This window comes from Triturus cristatus, chromosome 4_2 (assembly GCF_964204655.1).
Source record: "Triturus cristatus chromosome 4_2, aTriCri1.1, whole genome shotgun sequence".
In the NCBI taxonomy this organism is placed as follows: domain Eukaryota; kingdom Metazoa; phylum Chordata; class Amphibia; order Caudata; family Salamandridae; genus Triturus; species Triturus cristatus.
Window position 1 is genome coordinate 661,722,270 of NC_140586.1, and position 18,565 is coordinate 661,740,834.

General features: G+C 45.8%; 1 protein-coding gene across 12 annotated transcripts in view; it reads right to left on the reverse strand.

Moving 5' to 3' along the window:
- Positions 1 to 18,565, reverse strand: part of PATJ (PATJ crumbs cell polarity complex component) — a 1,359,209-nt gene that overhangs the window by 873,201 nt on the left and 467,443 nt on the right. For 10 of the 12 annotated variants that reach the window (XM_085602445.1, XM_085602441.1, XM_085602443.1 and 7 more), the window contains exon 18: positions 10,395 to 10,604. The exons of the other annotated variants lie outside the window; for them this stretch is intronic. In XM_085602445.1, the coding sequence (XP_085458571.1) occupies positions 10,395 to 10,604 (210 nt within the window). The remainder of the gene's footprint in view (positions 1 to 10,394; positions 10,605 to 18,565) is intronic. 12 annotated transcript variants of the gene reach the window in all.

Below are 18,565 nucleotides of genomic sequence, written 5' to 3' on the forward strand. Positions count from 1 at the left end.
GTTTCTAAGGTCATGTTTAAAAACTATCACTTTTAATAAATGTCTGTCTATGCAGTGATATAATCTGATGTACCAAGGTGAAACGCTTCTTCATTTAAAGAAATACACCTTTTTTTATTTTCAAGAGAATATCATATTTTACATTATGTTTTTTGCACAATATACATGCAAAACGTTTTCATGGCTTGGCTCATGTTTAGACTCTTAGAGCTAGGTAGGCCCTTGGCTCGGCTCTGCCTCAGCTCGCCTGGTTTATTTGCGGGTGCAGCCACCTTTATTTGCAACTTGGGCTTAGTACATGCGGCTGTCAGTCACTTGAGAAAATGATACGTAAAAAGCGAGAACTGAAAACATGGATCGCTGCCTACATGCACCGATTTGACAGCTCTACCATGAAGGCTCCTCGTAGCAGAGACAAAGAAGAATGCATGCAGTCATAATACTTTTACAGTAAGTGATCCTGGAGCAGGAACTCCAGGTTGTTGTGTAGTATGTGACTATAGTCATGAGTTACCAGGGAGAACTGCCATGCCCAGATAGGGTCATAGCATTGGGGTTTACATCCTGTAAATGCATTCCTGGCTTGGTAGTTGGGTCTGACGGCTTGAGTCGAGTTTCCTATGTCTGGGTCCGTTTTTCTTGTGGTTCTCATTTTGTTGCAGGGATTCTGCTCATGCACAGAGCTATGCGCAGGAAACCAGGACCTCAGTGAATTGTGGTGTACCAAAAACTCACCTCAGAACCCAGAACCCCTATCCGACCAGCATCAGTGTCCCATTCGTTATCCGATTTTATCTCGGCGGTCCCAATGTATAGACAACCCAGAACAAGCGACTTAGTGTATTCTCAGGTATGGTGGGAATCAGAAATACCTGTTCATTATTATTCTCATATCAGTCCACAACAAGAGTAAACAGGGACACGGTAAAGTTTAAAGAGTTTATTTTATAAACCTTGTGTCCTAAGATGCAGTACTTTGGCTAACATAAGCAGACAAATGATTAAAATCAAAACCATCAGCATAGTTACAATACCATAGAAAATGAAAGGAGAAATCATAATAAAATGACAGTGGATTGCAGCCACCTTCCTTTCGCTAGTAAACTAATATTATTATTATTAGACTAATAAAAGGTCTCTAGGCTTGAATGGGGAACCCCATACCGTAAAGATCAGCTTAGTGGAATCACATCGCAGGATCAGGTATACTCTGCTCCTGGGAAAGCTCTTCTTCCGAATGAATAAATCAAGCAAGCAGCCTGCAATATTAAAAGCGCTCGACTCTCAGGTATTTGCAGCTGCGTGCGTGTTATGGCTAAATAGTGGGCCGATCAACCTGAACCCAAAAACATGCACCGTCTAGCGACCCAGACTGTTTCTTTACACAATGTTCAGACCAAGGTCGCAGCTCACTGTTAGGGATGTGAACAACAGACCATTCTCATGTGAAGAAAAGGCGAGCAAGCATTTCTCAAATAATAACATGTAACTGCAGTGTCGTGTGCAAAAGCAGCAAAAGTGGCAAGATGGCTTTCTAATATCTAACGCGGTTGTGCTAACTTAGCAATGTACGTATATAAATTGCAGCCCTCACTACAATTTCACAATGAGATTTTAACTTGTTAATTTTTTTGGGTGCGGAATCATAAGTTTATATAGGTACTGGTTTATTAAAAAAATATTAAATCTGCCCCACCCAGAAAAACTCATTGAATGGGTGCACATTTACTACTATTTGGAATTCACAAGCGTTGGCGGTAGTAGGCTTGGAAAGCAGCACCAGTCTCAGGTTTCCAGGCATACTAATGGCAATCAAACACTTAAAAGGTGATGGGATGAATGCTTGTAAATATTCTAACCGGTGGCAGCGGTTTGGGGGTAGCATTCCAACTTATCTTTTTTAGTCCAATGTGCCACTCTAGACAGAGGCTCACCCAAAGCAAATCAGTACCGACCCTGTTCCTCTTCAAAACAGCCGATCCCGCACCTTGGAAAATAAACTTAAAAAATGAGCTCTAGCAGGATAAATCTATTCTAGTCAGACCAGAGGGAATCTTATTATTTGTCACCTCAGTAAGCATGTCACCCTTTGGAATCAAATGATTATTATTCAAATAATCTGTTTCAGGTAAATGGTAGAGGCATTGCTGTGCTACAGTCAAGAAGGCAACAGATGACAATGGAAATTCTCACCAGGTGTTTACATGTTCAACTTTACTTTCATGTTTACAAAACACAATAGGACGACTGATTGAAAAAGACATAAGCCATATATGAACTACAGTTCTTTAAGACAACAATTCATCTCAATACAAACAAAATATACCTAGGTGAACAATATAACCGCAGTGACTGACAATGTGCCATTGTTAGGCTGGCAGTAAAATGCTGTCTAAATGCTGTATAAACGCTGAAATCTAACAAAACTGCACATATAACATACAAATCAATTGCATGAAACTAAACATTGTAGCAGTAATCTATAGGACAATGCTTAGTAACATTCTTAGTGTGTATGTGTTCTTGTTGTATGGCGCTCATCCTGGATTATGTGGATCAATGCGTTTCGGCCTTATGCTTTGTGGCCTCTTCGGGACGATGCGGAACATTAGTCACCCACGTAGTTAAATGGCCAGCCTTGGCAGCAAGAGGGGAACTTTAGAGGAAGGGGGACCTAAGGGGCTGCTAAGTCACCCCTCCTTTAAGGAGCAGTACATGCTAAGGGGGAGAGCCCTCTGGAGGCTTTTACATCAGGGAGCTCCGAATCGTACATTCAAGTTAGGAGGCTTCCAGGTGCCTTGCAGTAGTCTTGGGAGTCCTGCGTCAAAGTCTTGGTCGAGTGGTGCTGTAGGCACAAAAAAGTCTCGTCCAATAACTTGGGTCGCGGCCGCGATCCTCCAGCCAGAGTGTCGAAAACGAACCCGGCTGAACGCACCTTGGTCATCTCACCACTCCACCCTACCGCCCACTGCTTTTTTTTTTTTTTTTTGTTTTTTTTGTTTTTGAAACCGTTTATTACAGGACTCAAAAAATTTTACAAGTATGGGCCTACAACCTTCCGGCCGGCCGCTAGCAATATAAGGAGCATACGGTATACATTTGTAAAACACATGGTGCCGCTGCCGAGCATTTACAGGAGATAACATCGTTGCGTGTCACATTATGCAGACCCCATCCTACGGTTCCATTTTAAATTTAAAGCACAGCAAACACAAACAAACCCACAAGGCAATCCTCAATCGAAATAGCAACACGTGCTCCCCTAGAGGGGGAATCTAGCCACCTATAGGAGTCTCAAGAGGGGGGGGAGAGATCAGAACTAGAATTGGGGACACCCGATGCCCAGGTACCGGGGGGATGAGTTGGCTAAGGGGACGGGGCCGGCGATGGATCAGGCAGTAGGGGTGGAGCACAGATTCCCCCGCGGTAGGCGTTCCAGGGGCCCCACACTTTCACCCATGTCGCAGGCTTACCTCTCGCCACATACACCACCTTTTCCCGAAACATGCACCAGTCCATATGCTCCTTCCAGGCCGAGACTGTCGGGGTGCTCTGGGATCCCCACAGCTGGGCAATATCACGCTTGGCAACCATATATCCCAGAGTCACCCACCACGTCTGCGGCACCGAGTAGTCGGTAGGCTCCCACACATTCAACAGGCATCTCCTCGCTTCGGGCAACAGCGCCACATGCGTGACCACTCGCAGCACCTCATGCACACCTCGCCAGAATCCCTCCACCTGCGGGCACTCCCAAAGGATATGCAAAAAGGTCCCCAGCGCACCACACCCACGCTTACACAAACCGTCCTCAGCATAGCCCATACGCAGGAGCTTTGGCCCCGTCATATAGACCCTGTGGAGTATCTTGAGCTGGACGAAACGAAGGCGAGCCGGTATGGCCACCTCTTTCGGGGAGGCCACCGCGGAGATCCAGTCCTCGTCGTCCAGCTCCAGCCCATCGGCTACCCAAGCCTCACGAAGGGCAGTCAGCAAGTCTGAGCGATCGTTGATTAGTTTTTTATAGATCAGTGAGATCGTGCTGTCAGGGACGTGTCCGTCCAGCACTCTATCCTCCAGGGGGGAGCACTCCGGGATGGAGGCAACGTCCGGAAAGACGGAGCCCAGCGCATGCCGGACCTGCAAGTACCGAAAGTACTCGCTGCCCTGCAACTGAAATTCCGTCTGTAGCATCTCGAACGTTTTAAATCCTCCCCTCGTCCAGAGATCCCCCACTCTGCTGATGCCTATAAAATCCCATTTCTCAAAGCCCTTCGAGGTCCACAAGGAGCCCAACCGCTCAGATGCGTATAGTGGTGACGCCCGGGTCAAACGGTCCTTCCACCCCATTGCAGCATTAGCCGTGTGCCACACTTGCACCATGACACGCGTGGGGCCCGTCAGGCGAGCGTCGGGCGCGCTAGAGTAGAGCGCTCGATTATAGTCACCACCTGGAAGTAGCATCCTATCCATTTCAAACGCAGGGTTTAAGGCTGGCCCATATAGGCCCTGATTAATTGCGGCTAGCTGGGAGGCCCAATAATACCGTTTAATATCCGGGAGGGCAATCCCCCCATCATACCAGGGGAGCGTCAGCTTAGACAGGGCAATACGTGGCCTCCCGTCCCAGAACAGGCGGCGCTGCAAACTCTCCACTTCTCGGAAGTAGCGCGCCGGGACAAGGTCCATCGTGTTCTGTAACGCGTATAGGAAACGCGGCAACGACATCATTTTAAACAATGCCGCCCGGCCGAGCGGCGAAAGCGGCAAACGCCGCCAGCGCGCGACATCCTCTTTCAGACGCTGGAGGGGGGGAAGCAAGTTCCGATCATACCGAGCCTCCGGGTCCAGAGTAATGAAGACACCCAGGTACCTAAATCCCTGCGGGGCGACCTGGATCGGACAGCCCCGCGGGAGGATAGGAGCCTCCCCAGAGAGAACGTACACACACGATTTAGCCCAGTTGATGACCAGACCGGAGTTACGACCGAATGAATGCAGAACATCAACTAGTACTATGAGTGATTTACGTGGGGAAGCTAGGTACAAGAGGATGTCATCAGCGTATAAGGATACACGGTCCTCATACTCGGGGGTCCAGCGGAGACCACGGATGGAAGGCTCCCACCGCAGCCACTCCGCCAGGGGCTCCAAGGCAAGTGCAAAAAGGAGCGGCGATAAGGGGCAGCCCTGTCGAGTGCCTCGGCCCAGCTCAAACGGAGCCAATACTCTTCCGTTCACCACCACCTGCGCCAATGGGCCCGAATACAGCAATTTGACCCAACTGATGAACCCTGGGCCAAATCCAAACTTCGCAAGCATCGCCCAGATATATGGCCATTCAAGCGTGTCAAACGCCATGGTTGCGTCTAAGGACGCCAAAATGGCCGGCTCCCGTATAAACGGGGCACGTGCGAGCACACCGTGCAAACGCCGCAGATTAAGGGCCGTGTTGCGATGAGGAATAAAGCCAGACTGGTCCTGATGAACCAAATCGCCCACCACGCCGACCAGCCGATTGGCCAGTACCTTAGCGAGAATCTTGGGCTCCGCATTCAGCAGCGAGATGGGCCGATAGGATGTAACCCGGTTCCGAGGTCTCCCCTCCTTGTGGATGACCACGATTGTAGCCAGACGCTGGTCCGGCGGGAGGGAGCCCACCGAGTGTGCCGCCAGGAACATAGCCCGGAGGTGGGGTGCCAGCGTATCCGGTCGTAACTTGTACAACTCGATAGGGAGACCATTCGGACCCATGGCCTTGCCGGAAGCGACCGAGCGTATGGCGAGGGCGATCTCGTCGGAGGTGGGAGCGGCGTCCAACGACACCCTGTCCTCCCCGGAAAGGGAGGGCAGCGCGATATCACTGAGCAGGGCGAGGGAATCCTCTTCCGAGCAGGAAGACACCGGGGAATACACCCCATGGAAATAATCCGCAAAGCAGGAGACAATTTCTTCTGGCTCGGTCACACACACACCATCCGTTTTCTCCATCTGCGGGACCACACGATTCGCTCTCTCTTTTTTGTCCAACCACGCTATAAGCTTACCAGCCTTATCACCCACATCATACAAACGCCCCTGTTGCTCTCTACAGAGGCCCCTGGCCGCCTCCGTGACGAGGGCCCTGTAGGCCGCCTGCTTGAGTTGGAGGACATGTAATGCAGCATCCGTCACCCCACCTTCTAGATTCCCCTCCAACTCGGCTATTTCAGCCTCCATCCGGGTCACCTCCTCCCGCTCGCGCCTCCGGGCATGGGAAATGAGGGATAGGGCCTCTCCTCGGAGTACTGCCTTGAAGGCCTCCCATAGCGGTATGGCCGAAGGCACAGACCCCACATTCTCATCAAAATATCGCTGAAGGGATCTAATCAATGCAGCGCGAATGGAGGGGTCGCGCAGGTACCAAGGATTGATTGGGACCACCCTACCCTCACCCCTCGGAAAGACATCAAAGTGCAGTAGGAGCGGGGAGTGGTCCGAAATACCCCGTGGCAAATGGCGTACCTCTCCCACCCTCCCAACATAGGCCGCCAGGACAAGGACATAGTCTAGTCGTGAGAGGCTACCATGGGCTCCCGAGTGGAAAGTATACTGTAACTGCGCGGGGTGTTTTAAACGCCAGCAGTCCACTAATCCAAATGTATCTAAGAGGCCGGGGAGCCACGCCTGTGCCCGGGGGAGGTCCCTAGGGGGGTGACGATCCAAAGATCCAGATACCACCGCATTGAAATCCCCCCCCACAACCAAAAGCCCCCCCGGAAGGCCAAGGAGAAGGCGCCCAAGGTCCGCAAAGGTGGTCGACTGCAGCCCCGGTGGGATGTATATTGACACAAAGACAACCACTTTGCCCTCCAGTCTTCCCACCAAGACCGTATAGCGTCCCCTATCATCGTGGAGCACCTCATCAATCTCCAACGGGAGCGAGTTCTTCACCATGATGCCCACACCCCGTGAGCCGGACGTAAAGCCCGAGTGAGCCACTAGGCGATATCCACGCCGATTCATGGCGCAGAAGGAGTTACCAATGAGGTGCGTCTCCTGCAGGAAGACAACATCAGGCGAGATTCGCTTCAAAAATTGCAGGACCACACCCAGTTTGATCCTGTCCCCCAGTCCATTCACATTCCAGGATAACAAAGTTAGTTCCCTACCCCCCATCATATACAAGAGCCATCATTCGTACCCCGGAGAGCACCTTAAAACCAACACAATAATACGTTTGCCTTGTGGTAAGAACGAACAACACCCCATCCCAACCCACCCACCCCAACAGAACTCCCCCCTCCCTGCACCCCTGCATGAGCCCAAACAGCCCCCCCAACGTGCAGTGTGCCTGTCGCCCCATATATAGTTAGACTAACTAAGCCCCCTAGAGGAGGAGGGAGAACCCCCAAGAGACCCAACACAACCTCCATAGGAGGGGAACTTACAAAAAACTGACGCAGAATTAAAAGTGGCATCATTTTCGTCCAGAGTGAGGCCCATTATGAGACCCTCAGTCCTGATCCAGCGTGCCGTCACCCCCCGCCGCCCCCCCCCGCCCCCCCGATCACGATCCCCGGGCAGAGTATCCAGCCAGTCCCCGGCCGCCTCGGGACGATCAAAGAAATGCGTGCGACCATCCACCTCCACACGCAACTTGGCCGGGAAAAGCATGGCATACTTGAGGTTTAGGTCCCGAAGACGGCGTTTGACACCTAGGAAGCTCAGTCTCTGCTTCTGGACCGCTGGAGTGAAATCAGGATAGAAATTAACCTCCATATTGTCTAGCTTGACCGGTCCATGCAGTCTGGAGGTTTGCAGGATAGCGTCTCTATCCCGAAAATTGAAAATCCGGGCGATGAGAGGTCTCGGAGGGGCTCCGACATTAGGCCGACCCCCGGGAACCCTGTGAGCCCTCTCCACAGCGAAGAACTTGCTCAGCCCCCGTGGCTGGAGATGGGTAGCAATCAGGTCCTCCACAAAAAGATCCGCCGCCGCCTCCTCCCGTCCCTCGGGCACCCCGATAATGCGGATGTTGTTCCTCCGTGCCCGACTCTCGGAGTCCTCCAGGCGCCGATCCATTAGCGCCGTCGCCCGACTAAGCCGGCGCACCTCCGTTTGCAAGGCCGCCACATCTGTCGTTAGGCCCGATGCGGTGTGGGCCAAAGAATCTACTCGGTCATTGGTTTTGGAAAGATCGGCCCTCACCAGGCCAACATCCACAAGGACCGAGTCAATCTTCTGCGCCAGTGTATCAAACCGCTGGCCCACCGAGGCCTTCATCTCGGCAATGGCGCCCATAACATCTCGCAGAGTCAAATCTGCGGGCAGGTCTGGGGTATCAGGAGGACTCTCAGGGGGCTTGCGCGGTCCATCGGGCGATCCCTTCTGGAGGGTATAGCGGTCCATACTGTTGGCCTGATGGACGGCACCGCGCCGGGTCGATTTGGTCTTTACCCGGTCTCCATCTTGTTTCGTGGCCATGGCCGCCAGTCTCCCAGTCACACCAGCCACGCCGTGTAGGGCAGGAAAGCAGACACAGGCTCCGGGGGGGCCCCCTCGGGGCAGCGGGGTGGACACAGCCGGCAGGCAGGCAGGGTCTCCCAGCAAGGCCACACCACACCAACACCAAGGGCTCCGCGACCCAACCTTGCAGAGACAACAAGGTGGTGCGAAAGCGAAAGTGCGGGGCACGCGAGTCGCCAGGCCCTGCCTGCCGCTGTTGTTCACTTTGTCCCTGGATCACCCCACTGCGCAAATCCGGAGTCCGGCGAGGGGAAGGCCGCACACTTCAATCGGTGCTCACTCCGGTGTCCGAGGTCCGATTCGGAAGCGGGAAATGGGTGCCACCTCAGCTCAGGTTCACCAACCTAGTCCCCTCATCCAGGGCAGGATAATGTCAGGATATTCGTAGGAGGTCGCGGAGGTCCTCGGGAGCCTCGCACCTACGCGGCCATCTTGGTTGCGCGCTAGGCTCCTCCTCCCCACTGCTTTTTTAGTTGGGAAATTTGAGACTCACCCACCCACACCACACTGACTAAGCTACACCCGTTTGTAAATAGGATGACTGGCTTGCTTAAACGCTGACATGAACACACTGTATGGTTGCAATTGTAATCCAACTTTCACTTTTATCACACAAAGCTAGCACCAAATTACATACACTCAGAATATGTATATGTAAAAGGCCTTTTTAAGCATACCAGCTAAGCTTGTTCCTCACCCACTACATTTTTATAGCTCACATACCCATTAATATGTAAAAAAACATATCCGTTTTTAATATGTACTTTTACATGTTCTTTTTAAGTTCTTTGTGTGCTAAAATCTAGTTTGTTATTTAGTACAGTGCTCACTCAGTCAAGCAGCTGCTTTAGAGCGCTAGGAAATAAAGGAAACCTGATCAGAAATCACAGCCATACATCGACTGAGAGAGCAAAGGGTCTACCTCAGGTTTGACTGGAAAGTATACCCCGGCTCATTAAGGTGAAGGACATGAAAGTGTTGTCTCATTGCATGTAGTAAACAAGTGCCATCTTGCTACGAAGAACCCCGCCAACTTTGAAGGACTTCTTCCATGCTTTCTGAGCTCATGGAAGGACTCCTGAGAATTCTGGGAGTGGTTGGCGATAAAGTCATTGGTTTACGTAGTGTCAAGAATCTATGGACATGTATTATTTTAGAGTCTTTCCATGTGGATATGACATTATAGTTCAGGGAATTTCACTGGCGGTGCTAGGCATTCGAAAGTAATGGAGCTATTTATGTGATCAGGGTCTGGGTCCTACTAATAATTCAGTGAAGCTGGCTCCATGCCTGCTGCTGAGGCAGCTACAGAACTCTCCAGACAAGTTTAGACACATCCTCTCCGTCTCAGCGACTGCACAAGTTAGCCTTATGGTTGTAAACAATCATCAACAACTGACTGACACATCTGGTATTACTGAACCCCAGACTGGAATGATATTACAATTTGAAAGAAGCTCCAATGTGATCAGTCTCAAAGAAAGCACTATTTAACAGTTCATGATGATGCCATGCTATGTGGTGGTGACATTCAACTTTATGAGCAAATGGCTACATAGTTTTCCTTCTTCCAGTCCCTCCAATAAGATGACCTGTTACGAGGAGCATTTGCGAAGCTCAAGCTGCAGTCACGTCACATTTGCGGAGTCCTTACTTTGCATTTGACGCGAAGGAGGAGGATAAGTTTAGGGCAAAGAGAACCACAAACGTAAGCTATGTCAGCAAATAATCAGGCAAAAATTTAAAACAATGCTCCATTTTTTTACATTTTTATTACATCGCCTTTATGGACAGGGCGGGGAGCGAGGATTCTGAAGTTGTCCAAAGCTATTGCTCTTTTTCTCAGCTTTCTGATCACTTTCAGAATTCAAGATATAGATGCTTACCACTAGGGGTTTGCAGATGCCAAACCGTGCTGTCCCTGGAGGAACCGATTTTAAGACCTCTACAGCATCCTCCAAAGTGGCATTGTCCAAGTAGGTGTCATTAACAAAGACCAAGCGATCACCAGGCAGTATTTCACCAGTCAGTTCTGCAACTCCCCCGGTCACCAGAGACTGAATAACTATCACAGTTCGTGTTGGATCTAAAGGATCCTGTAGAGGGAGACAGCAAACACAGCCAGTGAGTTCAGCCACTTACAGTCATGGTGAGTGCAACAACCAAAAGACAAGAAGAAAGAGTTTCGAAAGTCTGCATCCATTATGATTGGTTGTGTTGCAAAAATAGATAGAAAATATCATTACAGCACGTGGAAGGAGATCAAAGCTTCCCTGTAAACAAAACGAAATGCAAACCACAAAAACGACGGATGCATTGAAATAGATGCACTATTTTGTATCCCTTTTCGAAGTGTGAGATCAAGGTTTGCACACGTTCACGGGTAGAGGTAGTGTGCTATTAACTGCATTTTGTCATAATATTACAGACGCAGCACTGTAATGAAGATATTCATGTTTGCAACACTCCTCTTTTACCTCCAACGTATTGCACAAACTGCAAGAAACGCAGATTCGACCAAAAAACATAAGTTTAAGTCATAAAAAGTAAAAAATGACAATTACCTACATTTTTTATATTGCTGTCTGTATTGTTTAAATTAGGAAAATAAACAGACATTGAAAACCCTACTCATTTGGGGTTGGGATGGAAAATAATTAAGAATCTTAAAATACAAACTATCAAAGAACTATAGAGTTCTCATGAAAACAAGGGTTATGCCAATGCTTTCCCTTAATACTGGAATGCCATCATTCAAACATTGCTGGGGTGCCGTAATTTACACTTGCAATATTTGCACAAGTGCATTTTGATTTCAGAGCACAGTGGAGCAGTTACATTAAGATTCTACCCTCCAAAAACAGTCATTAGCCAGTCTGTAAAGGCACCAACACCCTGGAGCTCCTGCGACCTGCTACAAGAGGGTTCGACTTAAACCGACACTGGGGGAACGCTGGACATGGCACCCAGGGAAGGATGGCAGCATTGTCTTAAATGGGCAGGTCCTTTCGGATACCAAGAACCTAAACTTCTTATATTTGAAGAAAAGAGTCTCAGCAATTCTCAGCAGGGATGCAATACTTTACATTGTTAGAGTGCAGACTTCTCAGTGGTAAAGATGTGCTATAGGGTCATAAGTATAGCCATTTCTAATGTCATTTCAAGCACTGGCTAGATATGTCTGAAGAAAGATCTCTCTTGCAGGGTGTTTAGCTCTAGCTTTACAATACACACCTCTGTGTATCTGCCTGTGGGTCTCTGAGCAAAGTTTCAGCTTGCTACAGCTGCACCAGCCACATCCCTAATTAAGGTCTCAGAATCTGGGAACACCGCTAAAGATCACCACCCTATGGGGTCCGCCACACACACAACTTCAATCGACAACACTATATGCAGGTGAAGTTGACTGCCATGGGATGTCTATTCGCTCCAGAGATGGCCATAATATTCATGGCCAAGTACGAAGAAAAGTATATACACCTTTAAAGACCACATATTGACATTGAAGAAAATGTTTTAATGATTTGGAGACAACACGAAGAAGGTAGACTAATACAACAGACAGAAATACTCCTCCTCCCCCCCCCAGTTAATGTCTGCTCCTACGGAGAAATTGTTTCAAAAAGCTGGATTGATTCAAGAATGCAGGGATACTTCTTACTCTCAAGAAATTACCCATATAAGCTTTTAAAAAGAGCCATGAAGAGGGCCAAGTACACACCAAAGGAGTTTCTACTGGAATCTAAACAAAGTAAGGAACAGGATAGAATGGTCTGCGTTACAACTTTTAACAATAACACCAACCTGTTGGAAAAAAGCCATACAAAAGCACTGGCACCTAATTCCTGCTTTTATCAAGTAAAAAAAATCAAACCTTGTTGCCATATAAAACAAATGGAAACTAGAGGGATTTCCTGGAACACTCCATCGAATCCGCAAAACATGATGGGCCTCCCAGCTGTAAATGGCCACAATAACTATGAAAACTCTACAGTGAATGACAGTACCATAGAATGTAAAGAATATACATACAGCAACTAAATCATAGGTCTCTCCGTATTAACCAACTACAACACTAAAAACGTTGTATACTGCATGCCTGCATAAGCCAAGAATTAGATGTAAATATATGACTGCCCCCTTGGTAAAACACTTCATGGAACAACAACAAGCATTCTTCGGATTTAAGGTGGACAGTACTGAGGCATTTAATCATTAAGAGTGATGTGGAGACAGTATTATTCCGACAAAAAGCATACATTATATTGAAACTTCATAGAACAGAGTACGGCCTGAGGGAACTGTATGCAATTAGTAGCTTCTGCTAAAACAAATGGAAAAAAAATACACCCAGCAGCAAATACCACCATGCTTTGCACCATAAGCCACAACAGAAACTGGCTACAAAATATTACACCAAAATGCACCAGTTTCTGTTGCAGACATGTTATGTGTTATCTTTTCATGGTACCATGCATTTAGTTAGCTTTATCTGTAATTCGTTTAGTGGATAGAACCTTGGTTGTCTGGGTGACTACAATGATTTGATTCAGTGTGCTTGCAAATTGGTTTAGAGGAGTCTGTTCTTCACCGCAGATCTAATGATGAGGGTGCAGTCAGAGGAGAGCAGTTGTCCTATATCTCCCAGTAGTCGTTCTCAAAGACTCAAAAGGTCAGTAGGTAAACCCAAGTATCTTGAAGACTATATGCTGTAATTTTATTTGCTATGTTTTGTTTATTTTCTTATTTATTTTTGTTTAGTGTTGTTTTAGAAAGGGAGATGTGTTATGTACTATCTTTTAATGGTACTATGTATTTAGTTAGCTTTATCTATATTAGTTCAGTGGATAGGACCTTGGTTGCCTGGGTGACTAGAATGTTTGGATTCGTGAGCCTCCAGGACATACCAGGCTGGACAGAGTATGTTGTTCATTCTCTGGTGTGTCGCCGATGAGACCCCTGTGCTGACTTTTTGTTCTCTGTGGAATAAACTCATCTTCTAACATCTACAAAAGATTGGAGTATTTCTTTTCATCAACACATGACAATACACCTTCTCTAGGTGCCGCTACTTGGAATGATTAATGCCCACCAGATTCGAAAACATGCTACCTATAACACTCTGAACTCTTGTACTTTCAGCAAGACGTAGCCACAGAAGGAATTGTGAACATCACAGTATGAGGAACTCGAAATTACATTTCCAAGATTCCGGTGGGTCACTATGACATTATACTCAGGGTACTCATACATGATTGGTTTGTGTCTCTTTATTACATTGATACCAGGAAGCAAGTTTTCTTCCGACACCCGGAAGAAAAAGCAGCAGCCTGACCCGCTTTATGACTTATCCGAGTTAGCGTGCATCACAAGTTAAATAGGAAAAATGAATAATCCTCTAAAGGTATGGAAATCTTGTAACTCTTTGCTACATTGTCTCCTTATTGACCTTTTCTTTCAATCCATAGCGTCTTGTGATTTATACTTCTAAAATAGGTGAACAACTCATTTTTTTAGCACCTCGGATGTGTGTTGGCCCACATGCATGCAATGCATAGACATGTAACTTTAAAGTTGTATTGCCTTAAGTTCACAGGGCACAATTACCACAACACTTGGACACATGTTAGGTATGTACTTGATACCCTACTTGGTACATCTTCTATGGACCCAGGTCTAAAGAATACAAGTATACCGCTGATTATTACATTTTTTCTATGTGCAGTGACCTCATATATAATATTACTCCCTGATGATGACGATGTTATTTACATGCCTCATCCGAAGGAGGTCGAAACCTGTTGGTGGTATTAGATGAGGCAGAGTGTTTGTGTAACATAGAACATGTCCCTTACGGTGCAATGAAACGCCACACAAGCTACTGACTATAGAAACATTTGGTAAAGCAAAAGACCCACCTCTGGGACCCCATTGACTGCATTGATACACCCAACAACAGAAAAGGACTTCAAGATTCATGTTTTTCTGTGATTTACTTTTGCAAAAGGACTTCAAGATTCATGTTTTTCTGTGATTTACTTTTGTAGGACACTGAATTTTCATGTTTGTACTTATGTGATGTATATTTCTTGACAGTCAGTTAAATAATAGCTTTTTAACCAATTAATCCTTAACCAAATCTAAAAAAGAAACACAGTTATTCACATTAATCCAGGTCCTTGTGTACATTAATTATTTATAGTTGAATCTATGGCTAGCTGCGGTACTGTGTCATTTCTACTCATGAAAGCAATTTGGTCATTAAGTCATAAAGTTTATCAAACAGACGAGTCAAAAAAAATCTAGGAATACGTTTTGAGGGGTTAAAGAGGGACTTGCACCACCTGTCTTGCAATGCCTTTTATTTCTAATAAAATTCAGTGGGTTCCGCTTACAGATATTGCCTGCCGAGGAGGAATCAAATTAGGGTACGGTTGGCCCAAAGTCACACTGACCAACACTCGCAGGCTGTTACAGCCCCAAGGTAAGGGTGGCAAAGTTTAAACTTAAAGTTGCTGCAAGATGCTTGTTGATGCAATGTTGATATCCAGATGTAATTCCCTCTGCTGCCAGGATCTCACAGATACAAAGCACACAGATCATTGAAGCTGGTACCCCAGTAGAGTCTCTTTCCAAAAGCTGCAGGTCCAAACATGCCTCTGCTTCAGGTGAAGTAATTTGGTTCCCTAGTTTTAAAACAAAGTTTTGGGAACAATGATTCTGTTCCGAATAAAGAACAATTTCTTTCTATGTTCTACTAGCAGGAAGTCTTACTGTAGCAAGTATAGATGCTCCCTTATGATTGGTTTCAAATGAAGCTCTGAGGAATTAGCAGACCAAACGATGGGGTTTTAAGAAAGAGAGATATAGCATACCATTGGTGGGTTCCCATGAATATTTAAAATGCTGCTACACACCCTTTAATTTCACGGTGATGTAGGTCCTATAAGCAGTGATACAATATTTTCTCACAGATGTATGCGAGTTCAAAATGGCGGGAAACTCCTTTGGGGATACCGACCTTTATTTGCCTCAAAAACTATCCGCCTCCAAGTAGCTCATCCCGACAACTTCAAAGAGATGCCAAAACCTTCTGCTTGCACCAGGTCAAGACGTTATGCAGGGCAATTGAGATATATGTCTTCCAGGGACCTGTTCTTCAGAGGACTAATTGTGACGACATCCATCCAGCCATATATGTCCAATCAGTACACAAAGGGTAACTAGGTTCCACAATTCTATGTATTATTTTTGTTTCTTTTGAGGCCTGAGGCTGTAAATGCCCAACGAAGTTTCATTATGAATTGTGAATGAAATTGAGCTTTCCATCCAAAAGGTGTGAAGATGTGAAAAGCACAAGAAGTGAGAACAAGCTGGTAAGAACGTAAAACACACTCACAACCGAGAAGCTTCCACAAAACAGCTGCTTGGAAACCCACTTGAGAGCGTGTAGTCACAGGAGGGTCGGGTACACCAAGAAACTTTGTCTGGGGGCTCAGAACAGGTGACATGGTGTTCAGCTGTCTAACAGTACCAGTCTCCATCTCGTCAACCCATGTTTCCCTGTGCATCTCCTCTTAGGCACAGGGAACAGTTTTTAGCTTCAACAAGCAAAGACTAAGGGTACTCCTCATTATTTATTAAATTATTACTAAACTACAGGATGGTAGCAATTATAGGTATCTACCCATAGTTTAAAAAACAGTGCAGTTACGAGCTTTCAGGCAAAATCTCACGAGATTCCACTGTATAGAGGATAGATAGTCAATGCATTCCCCTTGCCCAGGACAGACTAAGCAGTAAAACAATAGTGACACAGTTGTGCAAAAGACACAAGCTAGGGGGAAAGCCATTATCACATTTGAGACACCCTCTGTCCCATGCCAGTGATGGGCTGCTTCTTTAACCAAAGAGAGTTAACACAACCCCTTAAAGTATCTTAAACATTTTTTAAGAGGCATTAGGTTGCAAAATTATTTACTTAAATTCTAGTATGCTAAATACATATAAAACTAAAACTGACCTTAAAGATATGAAATACCTATGACAGCTGAAATGACAGGATACACTAATCGAACTTACAAATACATTAGATGGCATTCTCAGTTACCAAAATACCTGAAATAAATATATTATCTCACGGCAGGGAAGAATAACAATGTAAACAGCAGCCTAATATCCAAGTTGCAGTATACAAAAAGTGATGAATGGAATGCTTGAATTGATCTCACCCACTGGTAATCCCCTGGGCCATATCCCAATCCATTGTTATTTTGCACACCATGCCAACTCAGTTTGGACCCAGCCATCGACAAATCAGTCTTGACCCTGTGTTAATTGAAAGAGTCCAGCTTGAACTGCCAGGGCAGGATCTTCTTGCACCAAAAAGCAAGCACAATATGTGGGTCTCGTGCACACTGTGTACTGGAACCAAGCTATACCTGGCTGATGAGCTCTAACTAGGGCGAAACCCATCTAGGTTGCTTGTGTTCAGGTTCAGGCAGAGCACGGTCAAGACTGATCTGCATATGGCTGTGTCCAAACTGAGGTGGCATGGTGTGCAAACTAATGATGAACTGGGATGAAGCCCAAAGTAATTATCCGTGGCTGAGATGAATTACATTATTCCATCCATCACTTTTTTTTATATTTTAAAATTCAAGTTCATCCATATTTTTCAAACCTTTCCAAACAAGGTCCTTAAATACTGTTAACTTTGCTAACATAATCCACTTTATCTGAAGAAACGTTTCTAGAGGGTTGATGTACGGTTGATGTAGGGTTATTATTTCAGGAAATGTAGGAATATTTGGCATTGCATTTACCCACGAATTCTTTATCTGGCTCGAACGCTACGTCAAGCTAATATTAGACATTATATGACTGGGATGGTATTTTTACAACAATTATAGGCACCAGCTATTTATCATGCAATTGTAAATTTTATGAGAAGCGTCTTCTTAATCAAGAAGTGTTATGGATCATGAGTCATGTGTTCCTTAAGATGTTTTTGTTGCTAAATTGCAGGTATGTTTTTCCTATGTAATTCTAAACTTTTCAGAGATTTGCTCTTATAAGTACGAGTTATTATGAGCAATGAGTTGTGCTTCCTTTGTAAGATTTCTTTACAGAATAAATTGTCTGTATGCCTTTTAAGTATTATCTTGTATCCTATCCTCTGACCCTTTAATAATTTAAATGAAATGTGAGAGACTGTGATTGTATATTTTGTTTGAAACTTTCATGACTTTTTAAGCCGAATAAAGATTTACTGACTGACGGACTGGCACACATTTAAGAGCCCTAAAAAAGACTCTTGTATTAAAAAAAAACAACCTCCTTACAACATGAGTGTGCATAGTGTATGCTCCAGCTAGGCATATGATACGGCTGATGGTGAATAACTTATACTCTCAATAGACATTTTACAAACATGTACATCACCACCTCAGTTTGTGACAAGCATTTACGAAGTTAACAATTAAGAGGACGACTCCATAGGCGCTGGAAGTAGGGGTGTTGCAGCACCCGCAAAATAACTATACTGGAGGTCAAATATTTCAAAACATAGCTAGAAAAGCACAAATGAAGCACATTTGTTTGCAATTCTGCAGTGTAATGGTAACAAAGATTTTAAGAGGATCAAAACAAAGCAATATGCTTTACTGGACCATGTGCAAATTATAAATATTTAATAAAATCCGAATTCAATACATTATCGTTTGTTCTCTATATAGCCTTATCAGTAAAACTGCATGTCAGTGTGATCAGTGAGAATGTTATTGTCATTTCAATGGAAACTGTGCCGTCTTTAAATGACAGTGCAGCACCACACCATGCTTGAGTAGTATATTTGCGACAGTCGCTTCAAAATGAACCACGTCTACATACCACACGCTTACCCCTCGAATGCTGAACTGGCATGGCTCATTTGCTATACTAGTGTGGCACAAGTATTTCTTACAATCTCTACGGTTCAGTGATGTAACATTGATAGCAGCACCCACACAATGAAAGTGTGCCAGCACCACTACATGCTACACTATTAAAGGATCTT